Source organism: Callorhinus ursinus, unplaced genomic scaffold (assembly GCF_003265705.2).
Source record: "Callorhinus ursinus isolate GAN/ISIS: 27379988/994484 unplaced genomic scaffold, GSC_fseal_2.0 scaffold11, whole genome shotgun sequence".
Lineage (NCBI taxonomy): Eukaryota > Metazoa > Chordata > Mammalia > Carnivora > Otariidae > Callorhinus > Callorhinus ursinus.
Window position 1 is genome coordinate 40,394,702 of NW_027397073.1, and position 13,567 is coordinate 40,408,268.

A 13,567-nucleotide genomic window follows, 5' to 3' on the forward strand; every position below is an offset into this window, starting at 1 on the left:
GTGGTATCTTTAAGGAATCTGCCTTTCAGCTAAAATTCCCCTACTGAACACTGATGTGGAAGTGGTTCCTCGAAGAATGGTTTCTGATAATTCTATAGCTTGCTTACATCACTAGATCTTGAAAGAATGTGTTATTATCACATTTGTTAGCTTTTGTCGTGTAGAATTTAATTATATTTATGTAGTTTATCTCTAATTATAGCTTCTAGTTTGTCATGCTCATAGAATTATCTATTTAGAGTTAAGGTAAATGTGTGATGCTAGTGTAGCAGATTGAAAGGGATAAAGATGTAGATCTGGTTCAAATTCCAGAAATTTCACTAACTTGGTTTGTTTCTATGAATGAATTAATTTATCTCTGTAAATTGCAATTACCTCATCTATTTCCTTCTCGGGCAGATTTTGGGAGTTAAATTAGATACATTTATATAGAGAAACTAACACATAGTCCATCCACTCTCTTTGACTAGTATTCTTTCTTCATCATTTCTAGAGTGTGTATGTCTGTAACAGACTTGCCATTTATTAAAGCCTATGGCATTAGGTATAGATATGCTGTTTTTTCAGGGCTCCTGGGTCGCTTGGTCATTAAGCATCTGCCTTCAGCTCAGGTCATGGTCCCAGGGCCCTGGGATCGAGCCCTACATTGGGCTCTCTGCTTGGAGGGAAGCCTGTTTCTCCCTCTCCCACTCCCCCTGCTTGTGTTCCATCTCTTGCTGTGTCTCTCTCTGTCGAATAAATAAATAAAATCTTAGAAAAAAAGATATGCTATTTTTTCCATATACTATTTAATTTGTAGTGACAGTCAATAAATATGGTTTTCCTTATTGCTTGCTCCTCTAGTTTATAACACATTAATTTCTGACAGTTTTATACCTGTGTTTGAAATTTTGTTCTATTTAATTGATTTTTAATCTTCATTTTGGTTTTAATGATTTTTGAAATACATTATATATCTTTTTTTAAAAAGTTTATTTTTATTTATTTATTTTTTAGATTTTATTTATTTATTTGACAGAGAAAGACAGCACGTGAAAGAGCACAAGCAGGGGGGAGGGACAGAGGCAGAGGGAGAAGCAGACTCCCCGCTGAGCAGGGAGTCTGTTGTGGGGCTCAACCCCAGAACCCAGGGATCATGACCTGAGCAGAAGGCAGCTGCTTAATGGACTGAGCCACCCAGGTGCCCCAAAATACATTATATATCTTTTTAAAAATTTGGTTCATTAGGGGCGCCTGGGTGGCTGGCAAGCTTTAAATTCAAGCTTTCTAGCCTCAGATTATTTTCATCTTTATATTGAAAGTAGATTAGTTTTCTTGGTGATTGGTGTTCAATAATCATGTTTATAGAAGATGATTTATGAAGTAAAATATTAATTTATTAATTTGCCATGAGGAGATTTTTCCATTGTGGGATAATTATAAAGTTTATATTCTCTCTCTAAATGCCCTCCACTTACCCTAGCAATCAAGGTACTAGCTCAAAAATTGTTTATTGGTCATGAATGGAAAGCAAAGATGAATAGTTATTTTGACATGCCTTTCATCTAAGCTGAAGGGGTATCTAGTAAGATATTCTTTTACCAGGAGAGGAAATACCTTTATTTATTCTCCCAGGGAACAACATATGGAAAGGCCTGAACTTCTACAAAGATTTGATTTAATTTATCAGGTGATATATTTTAGAAAAATTGAGTAGTGAATGGATTGCATTTATTTATGTATCCAACATATAATTATTGAGTTTCTGCTTGTTGATTTATCAATCTCACAGAGTTCTGGGAACACTTTTTCAACTGCCACCATGACCTTTGTCATATGAAGAAAGCCACATTTTCATCCCAAGTTTTTTTGGACTCTATTTTCCAAATATTTTCCACTTGAAAAATGTTTAGTTGTATTCGAAAATAAGCTCCTTTTTAGTTTACCTTGAATTCCAACTACATCCTAGTAAGATCTAAATTTTTATATATCTAATCTTTCTCCAAAGCGTATTTAAGACAATTGGTCAAAATGTATTTTACAATCTAACAAAATTAAATTATATTGTCCCTCATTTTAAAGAGGAATCATCAGGCCAAAGAGTAATTTAGAAGGAGAAGTCCTATTGGGAATGGTGGAATTTGACAAGCAATATAGTGTAATCTGGGGACTCAGTTCTTATATAGACTCAATGCAAGGATGGATTTTAGAAAAGTTGGGTAGTGAATGGATTGCATTTACATATGTATTCAACAAATAATTATTGAGTTGCTGTTTGTTGCTGTGCTGACCTCTGTGTAGCACACATAATTTCAAAGTTTATTATTTAATCACTTCCATATCCAAAGAATGGCAATACAATTTTTGGTGTACCTTTTTAAATAAGCCAGGTAAAGAACATGTCTTAGAAACTGAGTGAAATAACATGATGTTATTGGAAATAAGCTTTTAAAACGTTGGGCTGCCTATACAAAAAATGATGACTTTAATGGACTCATGACCCTTTTTTCTAGCAGTAAACAAACATCTAAACCAATTATCTATCAAGGTCACTCCTAAGTTTATAACAGTAAAGCTAAGTCATCTCTTAGAGGAGAATGATTACATGTCTAAACACTTTAGAGGGACAGGCATCTAATTAACATGAATCATATAATATCATAAAGGTACAAATTAATGACAAGGGGGACTTGAAGACTTTCCTATTTTACACCACCGGGTTTTGTTATCCAGTTTATCAATATGTTAACTTACAATCCATTCTTATTTACAGTGGAATGTTGAGGAAAGGCCTGTGAAATCCTCCTTTCTGGGATGGTTTAACTCTGTGGTGTGTGCACCTACACTGACTTCCAACATTTTCCCCAAGAGGGCTGAGCTTCAGTTGCCCATGGGGGTAACTGGCCTCTATTGGCTATTTTCCCTTCTCTATTTCATTTCTCATTTACTTAGCAGTGTTCCTTTACATCCATCCCCTCCCCCCTCAGGTTGCCCACAAATCCTGTTTCTCAGGGTCTAATTCTGGGTAAACCCAACCTCAGATGTGGTCAAAACAAATCGAGAAGCCCAGGTCAGTAATTTGTCAAGTAGAAAACTGACATATATTTTGAAAAAGATATCTATTAATTTGAACACAGCTAAGTATTTTCCACTGAAAAATCTGACAAATTACATTCTGGGCTGAACCAGATATGACTTTTTTTTTTTTAAAGATTTTATTTTTATTTATTTGAGAGAGAGAGTGAGAGAGAAAGCACAAGAGGGGGTAGGGTCAGAGGGAGAAGCAGACTCCCCGCTGAGCAAGGAGCCCGACGCGGGACTCGATCCCAGGACTCCGGGATCATGACCTGAGCCGAAGGCAGTTGCTTAACCAACTGAGCCACCCAGGCGCCCCCAAGATGTGACATTTTTTTTTAAACATTTATTTATTTGAGAGAGAGCATGTGGGCGTGTGTGCATGAGTAGGGGGAGGGGCAGAGGGAGAGAAGCCAACTCCCCACTCACTGAGTGCAGAGCCCAACACGGGGTTGAATCTCATGACCCTCAGATTGTGACCTCAGCTGAAATCAAGAGTTAGTTGCTTAACTGACTAAGTCACCCAAGCACCCCCAGATGTGACCTTTGACAAGAATTAGAGTCTGACATTTTGAGTAGTTGTGGGAAAGTTCTTGAGGCAAGGGCTCTTCCCCTAGGTTTTATTTTATTTATTTATTTTTATCTTATTTTAATTCCAGTATAACTAACATACAGTGTTATATCAGTTTCAGGCATGCAATATAGTGATTTAACAATTTGAATTGAATTGAATTGAATCAGAACAGCTAAAATAAAAAAACATAAGAAACAACAAGTATTGGCAAGGATGTGGAGAAAAAGAGTACATGATGATCATCATGACAAGGGTACTCTTAATCTCTTCACCTATTTCACTCATCCCCCATCCTCCCCTCTGGCAACCACCAGTTTGTTCTTTATATTTGAGTCTGTTTTCTTGTTTGTCTCTTTTTTCTTTGTTTGTTTTGTTTCTTAAATTCCACGTATGAGTGAAATCATATGGCATTTGTCTTTCTCTGATTGACTTATTACACTTAGCATTATACCCTTTAGGTCCACCCATGTTGTTGCAAATGGCAAGATTTCATTCTTTCTTATGGCTGAATAATATTCCTATATATATATCACATCTTTTTTATCCATTCATCTATCAATAGACACTTGGGCTGTTTTCATAGTTTGGTTATTGTAAATAATGCTGCAGTAAACATAGAGGTGCATATATCTTTTCAAATTAGTGTTTTTGTACTCTTTGGATAAATACTCAGCAGTGGAATTACTGGATTATATAGTAATTCTATTTTTAATTTTTTGAAGAACCTCCATGCTGTATTCTAGAGTGGCTGCACCAATTTGCATTCCCACCAACAGTGCACAGGGGTTCCTTTTTCTCCACATCCTTGCCAATACTTGTTGTTTCTTATGTTTTTTTTATTTTAGCTGTTCTGATAGATGTGAGGTGATATCTCATTGAGGTTTTGATTTGCATTTCCCTGATGATAAGTGATGTTGAGCATCTTTTCATGGTCTGTTGGCCATCTGTATGTATCCTTTGGAGAAATGTCTGTTCATGTCTTCTGCCCATTGTTAAATTGTGTTATTTGTGGTTTTTTTGGTGTTGAGTAGTATAAATTCTTTATATACTTTGGATACTAACCCTTTATCAGATATGTATTTTGCAAATATCTTCTCGCATTCAGTAGGTTGTATCTGATTGTTTCCTTTGCTGTGCAGAAGCTTTTTATTTTGATGTAGTCCCAATAGTTTATTTTTGCTTTGGTTTTCCTTGCCTCAGGAGACATATCCAGAAAAATGTTGCTATGGCCAATGTCAGAGAAATTACTGCCTGTCTTCTCTTCTGGGATTTTTAATGTTTTTAGGTCTCACATTTAGGTCTTTAATCCATTTTGAATTTATTTTTGTGTATGATGTAAGAAAGTGGTCCAGTCTCATTCTTTTGCGTGTAGCTGTCCAGTTTTTCTTCCAACATTTATATTGAAAAGACTGTCTTTTTCCCACTTTCTTGCCTCCCTTGTCAAAGTTTAACTGACCATATAATTGTGGGTTTATTTCTAGGCTCTCTGTTCCCCTGATCTATGTGTTTGTTTTTGTGCCAGTACCATACTGTTTGATTACTCAAGCTTTGTAGTATATCTTGAAATCTGGGATTGTGATACCTCTGGCTTTGTTTTTCTTTCTCAAGATTGCTTTGGCTATTTGGGGTCTTTTGTGATTCCATACAAATTTTAGGATTATTTGTTCCAGTTCTGTGAAAAATACTGTTGGTATTTTGATAGGGATTACATTAAATCTATAGATTTCTTTGGTTTTATATAAGGAGGGATTACTAATACATAGGCACAGACGGGGATATACCAAGTTTCTCATAATTAAGTTTTGTTTGTAAAATTAGGAAAAGGGTCAGCTAAAGTTTGTCTTATTTGAACTCAGTCACTAAGTACATACCCAGAAATTGGCTCATTTTCAAACTTTTGGACCAATTTAATATGCTACACTTGTGTTTATTATGCTTGAGTTTTTTTAAGACACTTCATAATGAAATTTGAATTTAATCTAATGGAAATCCATTAAAATTCTTAAAATAGAGGATTGGCTTAATCTAATTTACGTTTTAGAAGGCTACATAGGCTCATCTGTAGAAAATTGTTTGAAGAAGGCCAGTATGGAAGTAGAGAGACTACTTAAGAGACAGTTCTAGTAGGATGATGGCAGATGGACATGGAAGCTATTGGATGGCCTGAGCTATATTTTGGTTATAGAATCAGTCAAAGTCATTAGCATTTATAAATGGATCAAATGAAGACAGGGGATATGAGGGAAGGGATGAAATCAAGGAGGAGTACTTAGTTTCTGTCTTGAGCAAAGGATTGGTGGAGTCATATTTATTAGGGGGTTTTGGGGGTACAAGTGTTTAATTTTAAACATTTAATTTAAATCTTTGATGAGGTGTCATAGAGACAGTGTAGAGTGTTAAGAGCAGAGGGCATCTTTAGGGGGAACATCACCATTTAATAATTGGGCAGATGGGAAAGAAACAAAATAAGAGAAAGAGTGGCCAATGAAATGTAAGCTGTATCTTGAAAAGATGGAATAAAAGCCAAGAAAGAAAAGTGTTACAGGGAAGAGAGAATAGTTACTTTTTTCAGATTCTTCCCAGAAGTTAAGAAAGATGAGGGCAGAAACATGGATCTTGTGTTTGGCAATCTATAAGTCTTAGACAAACTTGACAAGGGCCATTCTGGCAGATTGATGGGATGGGTTGAAGTTTGATAGGACATGGGAAAGTAAAGAAGGCACATGTATATGAGTCTTAAGAAGTTTGATGAAACAAACAAAAAATGAAGCAGTAGCTCCAGGGAGGGGTGCTGATGAACATGCTCTGAAAGAAACAGAGGGAGAGGGAGAGAGAGAGAGAGAGAGAGAGAGAGAGAGAGAGAGAGATGGTTTCAAAAAAGGACTATTAGGGAAAGAATAAAGTCCTTGAGCACAAATAGGGGATTGTCTTTTTATATAAATAGGACACTAACTCCATTGTAATAAGATGGAGGGAGAGAGTACAAGTACAGGTGGATGTTTAAGTCTGATGAACTATAAGATTAGGTCATCAACTAAGAGTGAGGAGGAAAGAAGAGGTGTGGGAGTTTTGAGGACAGAGAAGCTATGGAATAGTGACCTAGTACAATGAGATGGGAGGTCTATGGGAGAGGTAGGTAGGATTGTGGGAAAACATTTTATATTAATCTGAGATTTGAGAGTGAGTATTCAAAATGAAAAACAAAAAATCAATTGCCTTGAATCACTTGTTTGGCTGTTTGTGTGACGACAGAAGATGGAGGGTGAAAGAGTTGGGATACGAAAGGGGAGAGCAGGCAAGCAGTTCGATGGCATTCACCAAGAGACAACGTATTTGAACTCATGAAGCTTGACTAGACATGGAGGAAGGCGGGGTGGTGGATAGTGGAAAGTGGGAGGAGTCAAAACAAGGAAACTTCGATGAAGCAGAGGAGGTGTGCAATCAGAATCCATGAGCAAGTGAGCTGGAAGGAGAAGGAGGAAGTGGTCAGAGGCTGGGAAGACTGAAACAGGCATCCAGAAGACTGCCCTCCTGGGGTGGGATAGAGAGAATGGAGGTCAGAGAACTGAGAATTCCAGGTGTCAGCTGCCTCGCCCATGGGGTCAGTTGAGTTCCTGTGAATGCTCTCTGGAGTTGTAAAGGTCACAGCAAACTGTGGTCCTGACTATGAGTCTTCAGTAAAAGTGAGGACCTTGTTGGGAGGTCAGGGAATGACACAAGCAGAAGAGAGGGAGACAAGCAGATCACAGGAGTCTGAAAAAGGTAAGGTTTTGTGTAAGACGAAGGTGATCATGTTCTGAAAGTGGCATTGGAGAGCAAAAAAAGAGATGTATGCCCAATAAAGATGAAAGGGTGGGATTTGAAAGGCAAATAAGAAGAAAATCCATTTTAATGTTTTTATTTTTAAAAAGATTATTTATTTATTTGACAGAGAGAGACACAGCGAGCGAGGGAACGCAAGCAGGGGGAGTGGGAGAGGGAAAAGCAGGCTTTCCACGGAGCAGGGAGCCCGATGCAGGGCTCAATCCCAGGATCCTGGGATCATGACCTGAGCCGAAGGCAGACGCTTAACGACTGAGCCACCCAGGTGCCCCAAGAAAATCCATTTTAAAAGAAATATAATGCTAGTTTAAACAAAAATCAACATTAGAGTATGAGAGAGAGAAAGATGAAAGCATAAAGATGCTAAAACTATCCAATGGATGTTTAAAATCCTATTTGTCATTTATGTGTTAGTGTGGGGCTGTTCATGCCTGCACTCAGACACTGCTGGGAAGTACTCTTGGAGAGGAGCCTCCTCAGTAAACACTGAAAAAAAAAAGAAAAGAGCTAGAAAATGGAAAATGAAAATAAGTTTTAACAACTCTAATTATTCCTTACAGTCTAAACCTCCCCACCTTTACCATTCAGAAAAGATAATGGAAGCATACCAATCATTTTATTGCTGTAAACACAAGCCTTTGGAAATTACAAACCAACTTAAAATAGCCAACAGAGGACCAAGCAAGGAACTAGCACCCAAATAAGCCAAGAACTTTTATATTGAAACCTGAAAGAAAGCACCTTGTTTTAAACATCACCTAAGATGAATATTAGAGCTTAAAAATACTTGTAAAATAGCAAAAGAAAAATAAGTTAAACTAGGTACCGCTTGATGATAAAATGTTCAGTAATTCAGATATAACTAAATGGAAAGAATACAGACAGCTAAACAATAGATTATTCCTTGTTTTAAAATTTTTTGATGGTTATTTGGTTGATCCATTCATGCTTTTGTCCCAACATAAATTGAACAATCTAGAACTGGGAGGCAGATTCTATTTCATGGGGACTAGTAATCTATGTGGACTGGTGTATTGCAGTGCAAAGGGAAGTAAGTCTTAAAAATACTGGAAATCCTACCAAAAGTTGGAATTTATTAAATAGGCATGGGAATTTATTAAATAGGCATGGGAAAATGTAGCAAATACTTTTAGAAGTTCGTTTTGGGTTTCCTAAATTGGCTATTTTAGCCAATGATTATAAAACCTTTTAGTTCCTACTCTAGCCAAAGGGTATCATATGTGTTACACCCTGGTTGACCTTCAAATGTTGGTATAAATTCAGAAATGAATTGTGTATATAACTAAAAACATACAGTTAGAATGAATATGTAATTTTTGAAGTTATATAATTAAAATTCTGTCAGGAAATTACATTGAATGGAGATTATAAGGCTAAAAACTATACACCAATGTAGAAGAGATGTCCAGATGAAGGCCTATATATATATCCCCAGATAGGTAATTTTTCTGCAGATTTTTAGTGCACATACAGTTACATCAGGCAATATAAATAGAGGCTAGTAATATGTAGCACATATATCTGGAATTCAATGTCAAAATTAGCTCAAGATGGTATTTTGGTTGATATTAAATTATAAAGTATTTATGATACACTAATTTTTTACCCTAAGGGCCACCTCTTTAGAAAGTCAGATGTTTTATAAATATTAAACTCTGTGTTTTCAAACTATATACACATAACATTTAAATTACTATTTCTTCCTTCTCCCTTTTGTTAAGAGCATGTTGATCTGAGATTCAGCTTGCAATATAGATTTGAATTATAACTATTTACTTATAAAATAATTTCCATATCTTAGGTCTGTAGAATGACCTAAGGTCCATGAGTTGGAGTAAAGGATCTACAGAGAAGAACTGATTTCTGCCCAAAGGTTGTTTATTGAAAAAAATGACAAGCCTTTAAATGATTGTTAGAATTGTATCTTAAAAAGATAATTTTAAAATTTAAGAATAAAGAGTTAGAACATAAGTGTTTAATCCTGACAAAAAATTTATTTGAAAGTATCTTCCTAGAAGGATTGACAACTAATATTGTCACTTTTTATATCTTCCATGGTTTTTTACTAATGGATCTTAATAATAAGAGTTACTGAAGATGGTCACTCTAGCTTTTGTTAGAAAACCTAAAAAACTTTTTTGGAAGATATCAGGAGTCTTTAACAAACACTTCTGATGATAAATCAAAGTGACACATAAGCTACTTGTGGTCAGATACCATTCCCTTTAATTAATTAACTAATAATTACTTTTATTCCTTCAAACTCCTGGGTCCAGCATACTCAAGTATATTTCAATAAATACCTTTTGACTTTATTTCTGGAAAGATTATCCATCATTAATGGAACCCCCCGTCCCCAAATGGGAAAGAAATGAAAGAGTCCCTGTGAATGACTTTATTTATACCTCTGCATTTTGGCATGCTACAGACTATCAAAATTTCACATAGTCTACAGACATAAAATAAGATGTATATTGTGGCTTTGAAAATAATGACATCATCTGCTATAACATAGAGCAAAATAGCTCTAATAAAATAGTTCACTCCCTAGCCCCCTTTGACAAGTATTGGAAGTTGAATGACTCTTCTTTCATGTTGTCACACCCTGGGGAATTTGAGTAATTGGCGGGGAATAATCCTTAAAAGATTTTGTCATATCCAGTTTCACTTTAGTGAGTTCATATTAACACTGAATTTAGAAAAGAGAAAAAAAATTCCTCTACTTTGCTAGAGTAAATTTACCCCATCTAAGAATGCTTTGATTCTATTTAGAGATTTTTTAAACCAGGTAATACTATATAGCAAGCACATAGAAATGACATATCATAAATAATACATTATTAAATTTTGAAGCTAGAAAAATATATCATACTATATAATTTGGGAATTATCTATAAATTGGAGCATTATATAAGCCAAGAGCTTATGGACAAGTCAAATCAGGAATGCAAGATTTATTCTAGTGAGAAAATTTAGTTAGGGAGTGAGATAGAGTAAGGATATAGGGGTTGTCTAGTGCAATTTCATTTGTGTTAACACAATACCATCAACTCTGTTAAAAGTTTTTGTTGACCCCTTTAAAATAGCAGCAGAGGGTTGTTTAAAAAAGTACTAAACTCAATTAAAACTAATAATACGATATTACTGTACAGAACAATTCTAACTTTTCCCATTAAACATTTTACATGTTCTAAAAACTTTTTTTAGATCCCCTTAAAAAAAATTCCCCCAAAGCTTAACCATACTGCAGGCTTTTTTTCACAGCTCAGCTTAAGTAAATTATTTTAACTTAAGAGATGTATAATAAAGAGCTGGATATAGATGAGTAACACTTACTAAACACACATCTGAAAATACAATGTGGTTTCCATCTGTTTCCTTGGAAGGTAATTTACCATTAGGGATGACAACCATGTTGGATGTTACTTGCTTCAGTCAGAGAAGTACACTTGGCAAGTTTACACTATTAGGTCAGAACCACAGTGATAAGGAGAAAAGTAAGTGTGATATCCTGCACCCTCGCCAGTATGCAATATTCATAAACACTGCATCTACTACTAAACACAAACTAGAATCAGAAAACTCCTTGGCTCCATGGGAATTTTAGCTGAAGCCTCATCTTAAGATTCAGGTTCAGACATTGCCAATTTTCCCCAAATGAATTTCACCCTACTGCCATTCTCTTATGGAAATTTCCTCCCAGGAAACACTTCCTAATTTGAGGTTTATTTTACCTAGTGCAATTATTAGGGTAGGAGTGCTTGGCGGCTTATGAACTGGGTTGTGTAGCCAGATTTGTTTTCTTTAATGGTTAATCATGGTCTGAATATATGGTTGGATTTTTATTTCTATTATCTGTGAAATTGACCAGGTGCTTGGCACATATTTCAAAGTCTTCCTGCACACGTGAGCTCATATTATGCGGTTAGTCCTTTTTGAATATTGCCTGAGCTACATGGCAAATCAAAACAGAGCGAGGAGAATTGTGCCAATAGCCATCTTAAGACCAGTGCTTTTGCGTGACTGAGTTTAATTCATTCCATATGCTGGAGATACCAGATAGGTCACACAGAAGCAAAGAAGACCCTACAGGCCATACAGGCACAAAGAAGATCCTGTCTCAAGTTTTAGTTCACTGTCATGATTCCATTAGTATTAATGTAAGAAAGAAGTTTACAAATGCTAAGGAGAGCTCTTGTCCAACAGCACTGTTTCCATCTATTTTTCTCATTGTGGTTTCTCACCTCACTCCACAGTTACTTAGCACCGAGTTGTGCATCATAAATCACATTGTTAGTTTTTTGGTGGTGGGAGTTGAATCTAAATCACCACTACTGAGAACAAGTGTGCTGGGATCCTGGCTACTTCGTATATTGTACCGTACTGTACTTTGTGATTCGACTTCGGGCTGTACTAGGGGAGGCAGATCCAAGAGTCTGGCTAAAATGATGGTCAGAGGAGCTCCTCATGTGGCCAATGGTGGCTGTGCCCCCCATGCTGCTACTCAGGCCCCCACCTCCTCCCAGGCTACTCAGCCCAATGCCACCACCACTTACTCCAGCTGAACTGCCAACCAGGCCACTGCCTCCGCTCATCCCAGCTGGGCCACTAATTCCACTTATGCCAGAGCCAGAAACAACCCTCTCTGTCACAATCACATTTTGGGCATTTGATAGCTCAGGGTGTATACTTAGATTGCCCATCATGCCAGAAGCTGGTCGGATTACTCTTTCTGTCACGACCACATTTGATGACTCTCTAGGATCAGGCATGGTCAAAGAGGTGGGTAGACTTGAACTTGGTGCTATTACCCTTTCTGTCACTATAACGTTTGACCCATCTCTCAAGTCAGGCATCTCTAACATTCCATGCAAATCAGTGCCGGAGATTGGGCCGACCACCCTCTCGGTCACCACTACGTTTGATGTGTGTCGATTATCATGAACATGGACAGAGGGCTTCAGAGTGCCCGAGGTGGTGTAAGACTCGGTCACAGTGACATTACCATAGCCCAGAGGATCAGGAATAGGCATGGACTGCTGTACACCAGGTCCTGAGGGGTAGGAACTCTCAGAAATGACTGTGGTGGTGCCGAAATGTGGGGGAATGGGTGGGTGTCCACCAGTGATGGGCTCTGTTCCCTGCTGAGACCAAATCGGTTCGGTGCTCTCAGGTGGCCAAGAGGGATCAGGGTCTGGATATGGTTCAACTTCTTTTCCCAGGCTGATATCTGCCAACTTCTTAAATTTAGGCCCCAGTGTGTCCAAAAAGCTGTCATCCAAGTCTTCTCCAATGAAGCTACAACAACCCACCGAGCCAGCAGGGGAACCTACACCTTCAATGTCATATATGAGCAAACAGTCATTGGACGGGCGTCCTTCGTCTTCATCTGCATAAGCATATGCTTTCTGGATTTGTAGAGGAAAAGAGAAAATGAGATTATGGATACATATTTAACAATGATAGAACTCTTTATCGTTCTTTTTTCTTCTGGAGCATTACCAAAGAGGGATATATAAGACAATTCTAACCTCTCCTAGAGATGCATTAAAAACTATTATATAATTTCTTGAAAGAATTTGATTAGAAATTATTTTAACTGTAATCCTATTAATATATTTTGACTTTTAAAATTTATTTAAATGGACTTCCCTCATCATAGTGCACTTTGGATACAAAAGCACATGCAAAAAATCACATGAATTACTTTGTAATCAATTTAGAAGGAGGTACTTAAAAGTACTGAACATGAAGTACACTAAATTGCGGGGGGTTTTCTTTTCTTCTTCTTCTTCTTTTTTTTTGTTTGCTTGCTTGTATAAAAAAGGTAGCTCAGAGTTGATTTGGGTTCATTCAGGACTGCACTTTCCTTCCACCAACAGAGTGAATTTGGTGGTTCTGTGAAGAATTATTTCAATGTGGCTTTTTCAGGAAAACAACAGAATATTTGACTCTGGGTCTATGCCATTTTGAGATTCAGAACTGGAAGTTTTTAAAAATAGGACCTCCTTCAATTCAAAGTTAAACCCACAGACATGTGCACTTTTTTTTTCTTTAGGATTTATTTATTTATTTCAGAGAGAGAGCACGAGCAGG

The 13,567-nt window shown here is 36.9% G+C and overlaps 1 protein-coding gene and 1 long non-coding RNA gene across 2 annotated transcripts in view; one reads left to right on the forward strand and one right to left on the reverse strand.

The window, feature by feature from the left end:
* The window catches only part of LOC141373745 (uncharacterized), a 147,157-nt gene that overhangs the window by 119,598 nt on the left and 13,992 nt on the right, over positions 1-13,567 (forward strand). The gene's annotated exons all lie outside the window — the stretch shown is intronic.
* DSG1 (desmoglein 1) overlaps positions 11,417-13,567 on the reverse strand; it is a 31,843-nt gene continuing 29,692 nt past the window's right edge. Inside the window, exon 16 of the mRNA XM_025886802.2 lies at positions 11,417-12,879. Coding sequence (XP_025742587.2) covers positions 11,833-12,879 — 1,047 coding nt within the window. The 3' untranslated portion in view covers positions 11,417-11,832. The remainder of the gene's footprint in view (positions 12,880-13,567) is intronic.